This window comes from Pogona vitticeps, chromosome 4, assembly GCF_051106095.1.
Source record: "Pogona vitticeps strain Pit_001003342236 chromosome 4, PviZW2.1, whole genome shotgun sequence".
Taxonomy (NCBI): domain Eukaryota; kingdom Metazoa; phylum Chordata; class Lepidosauria; order Squamata; family Agamidae; genus Pogona; species Pogona vitticeps.
Window position 1 is genome coordinate 58,172,706 of NC_135786.1, and position 14,874 is coordinate 58,187,579.

At 44.0% G+C, this 14,874-nt stretch overlaps 1 protein-coding gene across 6 annotated transcripts in view; it reads left to right on the forward strand.

Annotated features, from left to right (window-relative positions):
- Window positions 1–14,874, forward strand: part of AMPD2 (adenosine monophosphate deaminase 2) — a 70,816-nt gene that overhangs the window by 41,624 nt on the left and 14,318 nt on the right. For 5 of the 6 annotated variants that reach the window (XM_072997481.2, XM_072997476.2, XM_020805274.3 and 2 more), the window contains exons 3-11: window positions 3,998–4,128; window positions 5,434–5,502; window positions 6,994–7,105; window positions 9,444–9,630; window positions 10,027–10,168; window positions 11,667–11,756; window positions 12,607–12,736; window positions 13,332–13,526; window positions 14,575–14,706. In XM_072997481.2, coding sequence (XP_072853582.1) covers window positions 3,998–4,128; window positions 5,434–5,502; window positions 6,994–7,105; window positions 9,444–9,630; window positions 10,027–10,168; window positions 11,667–11,756; window positions 12,607–12,736; window positions 13,332–13,526; window positions 14,575–14,706 — 1,188 coding nt within the window. The remainder of the gene's footprint in view (window positions 1–3,997; window positions 4,129–5,433; window positions 5,503–6,993; window positions 7,106–9,443; window positions 9,631–10,026; window positions 10,169–11,666; window positions 11,757–12,606; window positions 12,737–13,331; window positions 13,527–14,574; window positions 14,707–14,874) is intronic. The other variant, XM_072997477.2, reaches the window with a different exon arrangement.

Below are 14,874 nucleotides of genomic sequence, written 5' to 3' on the forward strand. Positions count from 1 at the left end.
CAGCAGTTCTACTCTTATTATTATTATTATTATTATTATTATTATTATTATTATTATTATTATTATTATTATTATTATTATTATTATTATTATTATTATTATTATTATTATTATTATTATTATTATTATTATTATTATTATTATTATTATTATTATTATTATTATTATTATTATTATTATTATTTTGCTTCTATAATATTTGTATACCAGTTGAAATTGTGAAGGTTTAATGATGTTATGAAGTCAAAGTAGGACAGGGTGTCCTCTGGAATGGTTAGTGGTTTCCAACTCTTGGGTAACCCAGATGTTCTTGGATTGCTGTTCCCAGAAACTTTCACCATCAGTTGGGCTGGCTTTGGTTTCAGGGAGCTGCAGTCCAGGAACATCTGGGTTACCCAAGATTGGGAATCACTGGTCTAGATGTTTGGGGCTGCAGTACTTTTAATTTCTTACTTTTAGAAGTTATGCTGATAAGAATTAATGGTAGTTATAGTCTAGAAACCTCTGGATGACCACAGTTGCCCACCTCTGAGGTAGGCCTATGATTGTGTTGAGGTTAATGCTACTCGTCTTGTCCACTTGGGTGGGTGTGTATTCATTGCTAAACCACATGAGTTTTCTCATCTGGGATTAGGGCTGTGCTCTGTTTTGAGGGTCTGCTCCCATACCATAGCCGGGTATGCTTGGCACACAAACCTGCATTAGCCTAAATCTGACCTGAAAGATTACCTGAGTCTGACCCGTGTATGCAGAACTCTCCTTCGGACTGTTCAGAACAGGAGAGGAGAATCTATGGCCCTCCAAATGGTGCTGCGCTTCAGCTCCCATCATCTTTCACTGCTGGTGATGCTGGCAAAGGTAAATGAGGTTTGCAGTACAACATAACCTGGTGAGTCACAAACTCTAGACTCCTGGCTTAGAATGCTATCTGGAATTGCAACAAAATGATGAACTGTCCTGATAATGATGGGAGAGGAGGTGCACACTTTTGTTGTTTGGGGAGATCCAGTTTCAAGCAGCAGCCAGAATACATTGCTAACATCTGGCAAGAGGTGCTTGGGCTCTTCCGCAAGTGTGAGCTGGGCCTTCTTCAGGGAGAATAGCTACAGGAATGCTTTGGCCAGACTCCATGTCTGGATGTGCTCTTGCCTGCTTTGAGTGCATTTCCTAGCTGGAAGAACCCAGAGGGTCCACAGTTCATTGGATACAGCAGTGTGTGGTGGGTTGTTGCCATATTGTCCTCCTCTGTTTGTGACAGTTAATGTGGAATAGTAGATAGAACTAGGATTCAGTGGACCTGGGTTCAAATCCCTGAGAGATGATGGCAATGGTAAAATCACTCCTTTAACTATTCCATATATTTTGAAAGCCAATTTGGGGTTACTGTAAGTGAGATTTGACTTGATGACAAATAACACACCAAAACACATGCATGCTCTATTTATTTCACCAGTTATTCTGCTATTGCTGACGTTTAAGCACAAGTGAAAGAGAGTGTTTCTTTTATAATAGCTGGCATAAATGCTTTGGCTTTCTGCCATTAGTTACTTTACAAGAGTGAGTACAGCTTTTAGCACAGGCAGAGTTTCAAGAATTGGGTCCCATGCGAATTAATTGAAATTTCATTTCTTTCAACTGAATGGCAGGTTAAGTAATTGGATTGCTTGTCTGATTTATTAGGGGAAATCCTTGCAGGGCCAGCCTGACTCAGCACTTCTCTGGTTGCCTCTCTGTGTGCAGTTACAGGGTGCTTGGGGCTCTTTGACTGTAGTAGGGCAAAACACATAGCAAATCTGGGACCTGTTCAGTCAGAGCTTTTTGTGCATGCTGGTGGTAACACTGTGACAAGAAGAGGCTCCCCCTAAATATCTGAATGGCTTCATGGTTTGGAGCCAGTGTAGAAATTATTTACCATATTTTATGACCCCCCCATTGTATAAAATGAACCCCCTAGTTTTGACCCTTGATGGAGGCGGAAGAGCAGTTAATGGGCAACTTCTCCATCTCCTGCTGCTGCTGTCTCCGCTGCCTGCCTGATTACCTCCTCCAGTGCAGCTGCCGGGGCTCACCTCCAGCTCACGTCGTCGCTGCCTTATCCCCTGCCCTAAGGAGATCGTGGGAGGAGGTGATCTGGCGACGGCAGCAGGGAGAGGTGCCCGAGCCTGCGCAAATTCTTGTTTGCCTCCACCTCTGCCTCCGCTCCTGCCTCCGCCACTGGAGGAGACAAGGCGGCGTGAACTGAGCCCATCAGTCCCACTGGAGGAGGTGATTGGGCGGGCGGGGAAGGCAGCAGCAAGAGACGCCGGGCGCGTGTGAATGCTCCTTCACCTCCACCTCCTCCTGCTGCTGCTGCTGCCTTGGGGCCACCGGAGGGGCCACCTTCCGTGAACTCTGGAAGAGGCAGTTGGGCAGCAGGGGCAGCAGCAAAAGGTGCCCGAATGCGCGCGAAACTGCTTCCTTCCGTGTATAAAACGACACCCAAATTTTCCTCTAATTATTTTAGGGGAAAGTATCGTTTTATACATTGAAAAATATGGTACGTTTGAAGTGAGAAAGGGTAAAAAAAAGCCAGTGTGGTACGTGGTTAAAGTCTTTGTTTGGGACTTGGTTATCAAGGTCCAACTCCCCACTGTACGGGGGAAGACACTGGGTGATCTCAGGCCAGTCACACTTGGCAGCCTAACCTGCCTCACAGGGTTGTTTGGGGGGGGGGGAGAGAATGAGAAGGGGGAGATCCCTGTGCCCTGCCTTGAACTCACTGGAAGAAAAGTAACATGTACTGTAAATGTAAGAGGTGAATAAACCAACCACTAGTAAGAACATTATAGCAGCTCCTTCATAGAGACTTATGGCCCAACTTTGCAATTTTCCTTACCTTGTTATTCTGTGATTCAGTGTCTGAAATCTAGCAGTGCATCACAACTAGAGTAGATCCATTGAACCATTGGAACTTGTGGAGGATTCACCCTTCTGATATTTCTAATTGATATAACTTACTGGCTTATTATTGAACCACTAGAACCATAATATCTGCAATGCATAAATGTCCTATGTGCACCAAAGAAACCCTATGGAAAGACAGTGGATTAGAAACTCCCAAGCTTACGTACTTTCGATGTCATGTTTTCACTGCTGAAGTGATTGACACGTGGAGTTTCAGATGCTGTTGGCCTGCAGCTCCTAATATCCCTTACCACTGGCAATGCCAATTAGGGATGATGGGGATTGCAGTCTAACAGCATCTTGTGGGCCACAGCAGACTTGTAAGCAGTTCTGTAATATGCAGTCATTAATAATTTTATGTGATAAACAGCATTAAGCAAAGAGGCAGAATATTTGGGCATTGGTAGGGAAAGATAGCAGTGCACTGGACTCAATAATCTGAAGATTTTATTTGACTTGGGAAGCAGGTAAGGCCTCTTTAATAGTAGTGCAGGTGTAATTTTTTTTTTATATTGACACATCTGTGTCAGAAGCATCTGGAGATGGGCAGCAGCAGGTGGGGCCTTGTTAATCATTAATGTACTTCTTGATGACCTGGGGGAACAGAAACAATCAGCAGTGAGATTCATCAAGTAGCCCTTGCTGGAGCTATTGTGAGTCACTGCAATGTTTATTTTCATGAGAATTGCCATCCTAAATGCAGAGCCTGGAAATATTACCTTTTGGTATTACAAGCCCCAGAATCCAATGTGGGAAGGAGGATTTCTGGAACTGTAGTCCAAAAAATAAAATAAAACCAGCACTCTCAAGTTCTGTCTCAATAAGACAGCATCATGACGTCGATCCCATCACCCTTGCACATCCAGTCACATTGCTTTCACTGGTGCAGATGCAGGATTCAACCCTTAACAGATTTCTTCTTTGAGGCTTCCAGTGGATCCTGCCTACTCTGCTCCACTCTCCAGTGCTGCTTGTCAAGGGCTTGCCCTCTAGTATGCTTGCCTCCCCATCCCCATGTTGGGTATCCTGCACCATTGTGCTGCTGTGCCTGCAGGAGCTGTTCTGCCGTTCTCTGGCGGAGAGTGAAATGCGGAGCGCCCCCTATGAATTCCCTGAAGACAGCCCCATTGAACAGTTGGAAGAGAGGCGCCAGCGGCTGGAGCGACAGATCAGCCAGGATGTGAAGTAAGTTGCTGGCACTTCATCACCCACTCCGGATGTCCTTCTGTCTCTCTTTTTTTTCTTCTTCTGCCCTCAAGAGGAGGGAAGGATTGTTGGGAGAGCCTGAGAACAAGGGAAAATGGGTGAGTAAGAGCATATGAGGGAGAGGACAGGGGGCAAGAACACAAAAGAGAATTCTTTGTGGTCCCAATCTGGGAATGGATTGATGAAATTTGGTTGTCCAGAGAGGTATTAGACGTGTAAACCTACTTTGCAATAGAGTAGCAGTTAGAAGAAGTGAGACAACAGCTAAGAATTGCACATATGCCAACAACATGGGTATGTGTGCGTAGGTATGTATGTACAGTATGTATGTACAACTGTTAGTTTTACATTATGACTGTTCTGTCTTGGGTCCTTTGAGGTTTTCAGATTGCTTTGGACATAACTTACTTTATCAACAGACAAATAAAGTAAGTGGTGCCTCGCATTACAAAATTAATTCGTTCCAGCGAAATCGCTGTAGAACGAAAACATCATAAAGCAAAATTAAAAAGCCCATAGAAACGCATTAAAACCTGTTTAATGCGTTCCGATGGGCTTAAAACTCACCGTCTAGTGAAGATCCTCCATAGGGCAGCCATTTTTGCTGCCTGTCTTGCGAGGAATCCGTCCCTAAACACAGCGGGGAGCCATTTTATTTACCCGGTGGCCATTTTGAAACCGCCGATCAGCTGTTGGAAAATTGTCGTTTTGCGAAGAATCGGTTCCCGAAGCAGGGAACAGATCATCGCAAAGCGAAATTCCCCCATAGGAAACATCGTTTTGCGATCGCAAAAGGGATCACAAAAAGTTCATCGTAATGTGATTTCGTCGTTAAATGAAGCGATCGTGATGCAAGGCACCACTGTATCTGGGTTTCCTCTAGTTCTGTGTGGCCATAGTTGCCTGTACTTTTTTAAAAATCAGTACTGGAGAGGAGAGACAGTATGGAAAGATGATAGCCCAGTTCATATGTCACAGACAAGCCATGCTTTGGCCACTGCAAATGTGCATCTCCAGGACCACTAAGCTTCCCGAGGGCCCATCCTGGTTTGGTCATGATATCTAACCTGGACATATAGTACTTGTTCCCTTTTGGATCCCATTGGTGGTGACTACACCTGTATAGTGTCTTCTGTTTCTGGTGTTGGTTTCTGTATTAATGCTAGTGTTTTCTTTTTCTTCTCATCCTTTTCTTCCACCATCTCCTCATCTGTCTCTTTTTCTCCCTGTCTGTCTGTCTGTCTTGATCTCGGCTGTGGCCTTCCACCTCCCATTTGTCCTCAGACTAGAACCTGACATTTTACTCAGAGCCAAACAGGACTTCCTGAAAATTGACAGTGCTGCTGACTTACAGTGAGTGCCTGGCATTAATTCTCTCTGCCTTTGACTCGGGGGTGGGTGCGGGAGCCACCCCACGGGCTGAATCCTCATCCCATCCCCACCTTGGCAGACACAAAAGTGAGTGATACTCTCTTGGCAAAGTTCTGTCCGTACGCACCTGGAGCATCCTGTTTGCAGCCATGGAGCCACCAGGCCTGTGGTTGCGGAATTATGAGAAAACTACACATTAACCCTGCAGGGGTCATTTGCTTCTGGGTAAACACAAACAGGGTACAGAGCTGAAAACAGTCAAGAAATCTGCTTTTCTCTGCAATGGCTAAGAAAAGAGAAATCTGATAAACAGTGATGAAAGTTTATGGTAGAGCCTGGAAAGCTACTGGTTTGGACTTCAATGATCAGGATTCCAAAGCCACCCTTGGCCAGTGGCCGAAGTTGTCTAGGAAATTTTGGGACTTGACGTCCAAACAGTTAACATTTCCTAGTTCTGGTTCTGGGAGTATGTGAAGCAATGCAGGTTGCAGGCTCGAAACTCAGATTCATGTAATCCAGCAACACGAGTTTGCCCTCAGCAGGAAAGTTTGGCATGTCAGAACAGGGGCATCTCTGGAAAAAAAAGACCAGCACTTGCCACCATTTGTTTGTATGTGTGTGTTTAAAACCAATTTGACAAACATTTTTAAGAAAAAGGCTCAGTTGAAATTGAGAATTTGGGAAGCTGCCGTTTCTTACCCTCAAGGTAACCAGGTCAGACAGAAGTTCGTTCAATCCCTATGTCTGATTTGGGGACATGTGTATCAACACTGGCGAATGAGGAACTCCTCCCTTTCATCTGCTGGTCACCTTCCCTTGTTCTTTTGCTTTGAGCTCCATTTCCCCCTTGCCTTTTTGATTCTTCTCATGGCAGGCACAGTGGATGGAGCCAGCCTCTTCTCTCTGTGTTTACATTTCCTTCCCACCTCCCACTCATTCATTGTGCATGGGCTGACTGAGATGCGCAGATTCTAATAAGACCAGCAGATTCATCAGGCTGGATCCTTCTCATTGTATGAAGGATAACTTCAGCTTGGCTTGGACCAGTTCAAACTTTTGGGGATCCCTGCATCAAATGCAATGCATCTTTACCAGCTGGTATGTCATACAGTATAGAAGTAGATAACTCATCACGTGCATAAAAGTGTACAGAATCAAAATGCTCTCTCCTTCTGAGGTTCAGAACCAATGTTATTCTTAGGTATGCTGCCCATGACTAGCCCATGACTCTGAAGTAACATGTTGTCCTCTGCCATTTCCCTCTTTCCACAGTGTAGGGTTGTTGCTATTATCACAGGAGGGGAGGCCTAGAGTTCCCAATGTTGCATGTGTTTGTGTGCAGTGTGTTCTGCTTTGATTTTTTCATGTGCCTGTTTACAAAAGAGTACTTTGTGTAGCAGGACAGGAAGTGGGCTGAGCCCAATTTATCACTTCCTGTTGCTCCTTTACCTTTTCCCCCTTCCCTACATACAGACTGTTTAAGGAGCAGAGTGAAGACCTGGTGGACCATCTCCCCAAAGAACGAGATGTACTTCTAGAGAGGGAATTCCAGAGAGTCACTATTTCTGGAGAAGAGACATGTGGGGTAAGGTTAACTTGCTCAGGAACTCGCCTCACGTCCATCTTTCCCTGCTTTTTTCCCTTCTTTAGTGAACCCAGAACACAGAAATCAAGAGGCAGAGAGTATATCTGCATTACACAGTGGCAGCCACAGTTGGAGACCACTTTGGTTTTGGCCAACAGAATCCTGTGATTTGCAGTTTAGTGAGATACACTAAATTCCGTTCTAGAGAGCTTGAAAAAATTCAGGGGAAAGGTCTGATCTAGAAGGCTTTGAGTCTTAGCTAGGCCAAGCTGTGTCCAAGTGTTCCTGCCCTAGGGCTAGCTGGGTGCCTTCTTTCAGAGCACAACACTTGGGTAGAACTTGGCCCAAGTAAGCCTGAAAGCCTTCCAGTGTAGGCCTTTTTCCCAGGTGTATCACATTCATTGTAAGATGTCTGCAAGGTACTCTCAGAATGGAGAATTACATTAGTTGTAGTCCAGAGAACCCAAAAATGTCACCCCTAGTTTCTAGGATTTCAAAGGTGAAGAGGAACTAGAGACAGACCACATTGCTAACCTGCGCTGGATTATGGAGAAAGCCAGAGATTTCCAGAAAAACATCTACTTCCGCTTCATTGACTACGCAAAAGCCTTTGAATGTGTGGACCACAGCAAACTATGGCAAGTCCTTAAAGAAATGGGAGTGCCTGACCACCTTATCTACCTCCTGAGAAACCTATACGTGCGACAGGAAGCAACAGTTAGAACTTGATATGGAACAACTGATTGGTTCAAAATTGGGAAAGGAGTACAACAAGGCTGTATATTGTCCCCCAGCTTATTTAACTTATATGCAGAATACATCATGCGGAAGGCTGGACTGGAGGAATGCCAAACCGGAATTAAGATTGCCGGAAGAAATATCAACAACCTTCGATATGTAGATGATACCACTCTGATGGCAGAAAGTGAGGAAGAATTAAAGAACCTTGTAATGAGAGTGAAAGAGGAGAGCGCAAAAAATGGTCTGAAGCTCAACATCAAAAAAACTAAGATCATGGCCACTGGTCCCATCACCTCCTGGGAAATAGAAGGGGAAGATAGGGAGACAGTGACAGATTTTACTTTCTTGGGCTCCATGATCACTGCAGATGGAGACAGCAGCCCCTAAATTAAAAGACCCCTGCTTCTTGGGAGGAAAGCGATGACAAACCTAGACAGCATCTTAAAAAGCAGAGACATCACCTTTCCGATAAAGGTCTGCATAGTCAAAGTTATGGTTTTTCCTGTAGTGATTTATGGAAGTGAGAGCTGGATCATAAAAAAGGCTGACTGCTGAAAAATTGATGCTTTTGAATTGTGATGCTGGGGGAGACTCTTGAGAGTCCCCTGGACTGCAAGTAGAACAAACCAATAAACTGTGAAGGAAATCAACCCTGAGTGCTCACTGGAAGGACAGATCCTATAGCTGAGGCTCCAGTACTTTGGCCATCTTGAGAAGAGAAGATGCCCTGGAAAATCCCTGATGTTGGGAAAATGTGCAGGCAAGAAGAGAAGGGGACAACAGAGGACAAGATGGTTGGATAGTGTCATCGAAGCTACCATCATGAATTTGACCAAACTTCGGGAGATAATGGAAGACAGGAGGGCCTGGCGTCCTCTGGTCCATGGGGTCATGAAGAGTTGGACACGACTTAATGACTAAACAACAAGTCTCTAGCATAGGAATTTTCCATTAAAAATGTCTTAACAACCTAATGGAGTCTGCTGATAAACTGGTGAACAGTCCCCACATCTCCTTATAGCCCATCTAACAGACATCTGCTGGTCTGCCAGGAGAAGGCTGCTGTTCTCGTTCTGCTACCATGATCTTGGTGGGCATTGCTGTGGAGTGAGAAGAGCTTCTTCTTATGCCAAGACCAAGGACCTGCCTCTTTAGCAGGCCCTGCGTAGAACATTGTGAAATAAGCCCTGGGGGAGTGAGGCAGGTTTGCTATGGAAGGACAGGGATGTCTCAGAATGTGGGCCAAATTACTTCTCTGGACTAAAGTTCTTAAAGGCAGTCATGCTGGTGGAACATTTTGGAAGTTGTAGTCCCCCCCCCCTCAAAAAAAAACCCACTTCAGAATGGCCAATCTGTGGCGTTGCCAGAAGCCTCTTCAACCCTATTTTGAACTCTCATTTAATTTGAATGGGGTCAGTCATCATTTTGTACCTGTACATGTTTGCTGAAATTTGTACTTTTATATTTTCTTCATTGAATACATGATTCGTAGCCATATGTTTTCATTTTGTTATCTCTATCATTTTGGTTCTTTTGTCTCCTGGCCTATGAATGATGTTGTGACAGGAGCCAATTAATGTCTCTTCTGCCCCCTCAGGTGCCATTCACGGACCTGTTGGATGCTGCCAAAAGTGTGGTGAAGGCCTTGTTCATTCGGGAGAAGTACATGGGGCTTTCTCTGCAAAGTTTCTGCAAGACTACAGCTCGCTTCCTGCAGGATCTGTCAGAAAAGCCCTTGGCCCCCAGGATGTATGAGGAGATCCCTGAGACCCCTGTGGCTGCAGGTGATGTCTGAATGTGGGCATAGGTGGTGGAACAGATAGAGTCTGTTATTCCAGTGAATGGGAATTCAAAGAGATATATAGGAATAGGAGGAAGATTTAAATTGGGCATTGGTTATTTACATGGTGACCACAGTCTTGATGAAACACTAGTAAACCCAACCAGGTAACATGGATAGGGAGAAATTGCCATGCAATCTCAGGCAGTTCCCCTCTTCCCTTAAGACCAGTGGCAGCCTTTGTAGCATTCTGCATTTTACTTGTCGCTTGGAGTAGGCAGGACTGGGCCAAGCACAAGAGCCAGTGGGTGATCTCTCCATAGTTGAACAGTCTGCACAGGTTCAGCCATGAAGAACTGGTAGACGTGCAAATTGTCATTCATTCCTTGCTGTTTTGCAGATGCTCCAGTGCATCCACCGTTCACTGATCAGCATCCTTATGAGAAGTGTGACCCAGAATCAATGCCTGGAGACCTAGGGTTTGGCCTCAAGATGGTCAACGGAGTTGTTCATGTGTACACCAAGCAGGATGTCAAAGACAAGTAAGGGGAAATACCTGCAATGTGTATAAAAATTTATCCTCAAAGGCTATCACGGCCGGGATTTGATGGTTGTTGTGGGTTTTTTTGGGCTCTTCAGAACATGGCCAAAGAGCCTGAAAAACCCACAACAACCATGTGTAAAAATACTTTGTTGGAAACAGAAGTCTTGGTTCTCTATCAGTAGTTTAAGATAGGATGTTCTTTGGGAACAGAGCAAATCTGGATGAGAACAGATAGGCCATGTGTTCATACACATACATGTCTATAACTAGGCAAATTCCTGACTTCTGCCAGAACCTGGGTATCCTAGATGTTTTTAGCCTGAATATCTGTCAGGGTGGCATGTGCCCTCCATCACACACAAACACACACTAACAATCCTGATGGAGGCTCTCTCTCTCTCTCTCTCTCTCTCTCTCTCTCTCTCTCTCTCTCTAACTATCCTGATGGAGGCTTACTGATTCAAACTTTGTCTTGTGTTATTCCCTGTAATAAATTTAATACCTGACTTGTGATACTTCCACACAGGATGTCTGGCAATGAGTGTTGCCCAAATCACTGTAAACAGCATACTTTCTTCCCTGGTTTCCACCTGCACTCGGGAGGCAAGAAGAAAACAACAGAAGATGTTCTTACATAGCTTTGAGAAAGCAGTGTAATTCCCATGTAGAAAGGCAGCCTCATTTTTTCCTTACATCTCAGGATGCTCCCAGCAGTTACCACATCTACCTTGTCTGGATTCAGCTGCAGTTTGTTCACCCTTTTCTAGTGATACCTCTATCCTGGCCCTGGCACACAGCACTCATAGCTGCGCTTGGGTCTGGTGTAAAAGTAAATGGCATTGCAGTCCACAGTGCTTTGATTATTCTTTTCATTGGCTGTATATAGATTTTTTTTTAAAAGGATAGTCTTGAATCTTGGTGTACTCCAAATGCAAAACCTCATCAAAGCATTAAACCCTTTGTTGGCAAAATTCAGAATTCTTTCTGAAGTACTGCATTAGCAGGAAAAGTACATGCAAGAAAGAACAGGACCTTTTGGCAGGGAGAACCTACAAGTTTTCAATATCTGCATTTTTCTTTATAAGAAAGTGAAAATTATTAGGAAATTGATTTCTACTCTGTCAAATGTAGAGGCTATTATACCCCTATTACTAGAGCCAATCTAGTTTGGAATTTAGCCTTCTGGATGCTGTATCTTGTTCATCAGTTTTTTTTCTTTTAGATAAAATCTTTTGTCCTTTGTTGTCTAGTCCAGAATGGGGACTGTGTGGCTCTCCAGATGTTGTTGGAATCCCATTCCTAGCAAGCATAGTCAATGGTGAAGGATCATGGGAGTTGTAGTCCAACAGCATCTGCAAGGCCAGAACCTTTCTGCCTGAGTCTAATGATTAGATGTAGCTCTCCTTTTTTCTTTCCTTTTTTGCTTGCTGTTAGCAGGGCTGAGGGGTCCATTGACTGTGTCCATTGCCTGACCTGATCTGTTTCCTTTTCTAAAGGACTACAGAACTGGACTTGCCTTACCCTGACCTGCAGGAATTTATTGCTGACATGAATGTTCTAATGGCTCTGATCATCAATGGCCCCATGTGAGTATTGCATTTTTTTCCCTCTCAATTGTTCAATTTGTATATGTCAGAACAAAGATTGTCAGGTTCTCTTTCCCTGTGGGGATTTTGCTAAATCTTACAAGGCTTACTTTCAAGTAGGAGGGATTATAAATCTGGTATTTATCATACAGAACTGATTCACATGGTAAAATTTTGTAGTGTCTGGTAGCATCAACTGCTTTATATTTAGAGGGTTGATTAAATGCACGAGAACCAAGGTAGCGAAGTGGGCAATGTGTTGAACTAGGATTTGGGAAACCTCAGTCCCAATTCTTGCTTGGTCTTAGAAGTCTCCTGAAGGGTGGCTATGGAAAATGCTCCCTAAACATCTCACATATTTCAAAAATTCCGTTAGGGCCACTGTGATTTGGAAGATACTTCGTTGCACATAGCAACAAAAGAAATATACAGTTCTGATAATTACTCCTTATTGGAATAATTATCCTTATTCTGCATCTTCAAAATGAGATATGGTATACTTTCTCAACTATAAGTCAGTAACTGAATTAGTCATGCCTTACTTTTGAATTTCTCTGCAGCCTGTCGTTTATCCATTTTCAACTGTATAAAGTTGAACAATATATTCTGATATTATGGAATCTTCTGTTTTCCCCAAATTCTGTCTTTGGAAAATAGTACCTAGCAGTTCTGCCTTTTTTACATTCTTAAAGGCAGATGGTCTTATTTGACTAGAACAATTGCCGGAGTCAGCTTCAGGGGTAGAAGTTAGAACTCAGAATTCATGATTTTCAGCATGGGTCAACTATGTTGACAGGATCTGATCAGATATAAGTGAAGCTAAATTAGTTCCTTTCTCACGTTTTGCCAGAAAATCCTTCTGCTACAGAAGACTGCAATACCTGAGCTCAAAGTTCCAGATGCATGTCCTGCTCAATGAAATGAAGGAGCTGGCAGCCCAGAAAAGAGTGCCACATCGTGACTTCTACAATATCCGGAAGGTACCACCGTTCTGTATTTGGGAATACGTGCCTGCAGTTCCTTTTGCAGATGGTATTAGTGGGACATGACTTAGAAGTCAGAAAATCCTAGCGCATACTGTAGAATCTTTGGCCACTGTATTCCTAACAATGCCTGGCCTCTGAAATCCAAGGGAAGCAGTGGCAGGTTGGAAAGAGATGCAAGCTTCTCTCTATGTTGGGGTGATCTTTTTCAAAGGCTTGTGGGCTTCAGTGGGCTTCATGGGTGAAAACTGGTTTCCATTTGAGTATTTCCAGTAAACTAAGGTGGCAATACGTTTGAATGGCAAGTGTTTACATCAGAGATGGGAACCACTTTTGAAAGATTTTAGTTTTTCAGAATGAAGAAAAGAACTGTAGAAAAGGTTGAAAATTATTAGATGATGATGTCATGGTGAAAGACTTGAACATCTCTGGAACCACGAGAGGGCCGGATTTAGCTCCAGGCTCTGAGTTTACCCACTGTGATGGCCTAAGAGATTGTGGCTGATCCTAACGTCAGCAAATTCATAATTAAGGTAGGATTTGAACTCTGATTTTTCAGCTTTATACTCTTACCTTCTAATCTCTTACACAGGTGGATACACACATTCATGCATCATCTTGCATGAACCAGAAGCATCTGCTGCGATTCATCAAGCGAGCTATGAAGAAGCACCTGGATGAGATTGTCCATGTGGAGAAGGGCAAGGAGCAAACTCTTAAAGAAGTCTTTGAGACTATGAATCTCACAGCTTACGATCTCAGTGTAGACACACTCGATGTCCATGCGGTATGTCAAATACCTCTGTGAAAGAGAATAGAGCTATGCCTTGGAAAGATGGTTACAAGCTGCTGTTTTGGAGTCTTTTCCTCATATGCAATGTGATTGGTTGATAAAGGCCTTCCCTTTACGTCCCAAACCTATCAAGCCACATACTGGTTGCTCCATATGATCATGCTATGGAGCTTTCAGGTAGTCCTGATTCATCCCCAATCAGAATTCTCTCTCTGTCTCAGAGCTTGGAAGAGTTCCTTTTTTGGAACAGCCATTCCCAGCATCCTCAGCCAACATGGCCATGCCTACAGTGGTAGAGAGCTACTGAGAGCTGTAGTCCAAAGGAGTAACTTTCCCCATGCTAAGATCTCTAGTGGAGACCATCTATAGTTCAGCCATTTTTTATCAGAAAGAGATATTCTCATTAGAGATGGGATATTCATAGACTAATATGAATATACCGGACTCAGGTGGCCAGGATCCTGAGACGCACCTCGCCGAATCGACCCATTCACTTACTGGTTGCGGTACAGCATGCAGAGCCTGCTTGTTGCACCAATCTCAGAGAAAGCCCAGCTGGCACTTCCTGCTCTTTTGACCCCTCCAGCCAGGGGGCAGAATTTCAAGTTTCCCCGCTCGGCTGCTGAATGGCCAGAAGAACAGGAAAGCGGAGCAGCACCAGCTGGGCTTTGTCCAAAATTGGCACAATGAGCAAGAGGCCAGCTGTGTGCGCTGTGCCGTGACCTGCAAGTTGATGAATCAGTTCGGGGAGGCAGGACTGGGGATCCTGGCCGCCTGGGTCTGGGATATTTGTCTACCAATACGAATACCCCATCTCTAATTCTGATGGTGAATTTTATCATAAATATGATTAAAAAGTTTTATCATAAAGGAAGAAAATGCTCAATAGACGGCAGCAATTTTAGGAACTTCCAGGGTCTTATGGATGCCATAAGAGGCAGCTCTGATTAAAGGATCGAAAGTGGGGAAAAACAATTACAATCTTTTGTTGTTCAACTTACCTAATTGCTGTCGCCTTTGTTGGTTCACTTTCTCTGTATAGGATCGTAACACTTTCCATCGCTTTGATAAATTCAATGCCAAATACAATCCTATTGGTGAGTCTGTCCTGCGAGAGATTTTCATCAAGACAGATAACAGAGTCTCTGGGAAGTACTTTGCCCATATCATCAAGGTGAGAGTTGCTTGATCTCCCTTCCCACATCGCTTGAAAATCTTGTTCAAAGCCAAAGTGTTCGTCATGGCCTTAAAACTGCAGAGCTGGAAGTTGACCCTCTTGAGTCCTACCAGAGAGGCACAGTGGAGAATCCAACTCACTCTTTCTGGCTCCACACCAGATTAC